A 542-nucleotide genomic window follows, 5' to 3' on the forward strand; every position below is an offset into this window, starting at 1 on the left:
TCTGGACCCTGGAGATGTCTGTGCCTATGAATCATGATTCCTTTTTTTTTTTAATATTTATTTATTTTTGAGAGCTCATACGGGGGAGGGGCAGAGAGAGGGGGACAGAGGATCCGGAAGCAGGCTCTGCCCTGACAGCGGCAAGCCTGAGATGGGGCCCGACCTCCCGACCTGCGAGATCATGACCTGAACAGAAGTCGGACGCTCCACTGACGGAGCCACCCCGGCGCCCCGGGAACCTGTGATTTCTGAGCTGGCGGGCCGCCCTGNACTTCCTTGCTCAGAGATCGTTTGGATGAAAAGTGAGACCCAGGTTGCTTTTAAGCACATTGTCGTTTTCTCCCCTCCCTCCCCTCCCAAATTAGGGTGAAGGTTGCCGAAGTGTCCCCCTGGCTGGACATGTGGGGTTTGACAGCTTGCCCGACCAGCTGGTGAATAAGTCAGTCACCCAGGGCTTCTGCTTCAACATCCTGTGCGTGGGTGAGTATTTCCATAGCAGGAAATTCGATTACAGAATATGGATCCTTAACGGCTGGATGTGG

At 54.0% G+C, this 542-nt stretch overlaps 1 protein-coding gene across 3 annotated transcripts in view; it reads left to right on the forward strand.

Moving 5' to 3' along the window:
• Window positions 1-542, forward strand: part of SEPTIN6 (septin 6) — a 57331-nt gene that overhangs the window by 6117 nt on the left and 50672 nt on the right. For all 3 annotated transcript variants that reach the window (XM_077753060.1, XM_077753059.1, XM_077753061.1), the window contains exon 2: window positions 366-480. In XM_077753060.1, the coding sequence (XP_077609186.1) occupies window positions 366-480 (115 nt within the window). The remainder of the gene's footprint in view (window positions 1-365; window positions 481-542) is intronic.

The sequence above is a fragment of the Crocuta crocuta genome, unplaced genomic scaffold (assembly GCF_008692635.1).
Source record: "Crocuta crocuta isolate KB4526 unplaced genomic scaffold, BGI_CrCroc_1.0 scaffold944, whole genome shotgun sequence".
NCBI lineage: Eukaryota > Metazoa > Chordata > Mammalia > Carnivora > Hyaenidae > Crocuta > Crocuta crocuta.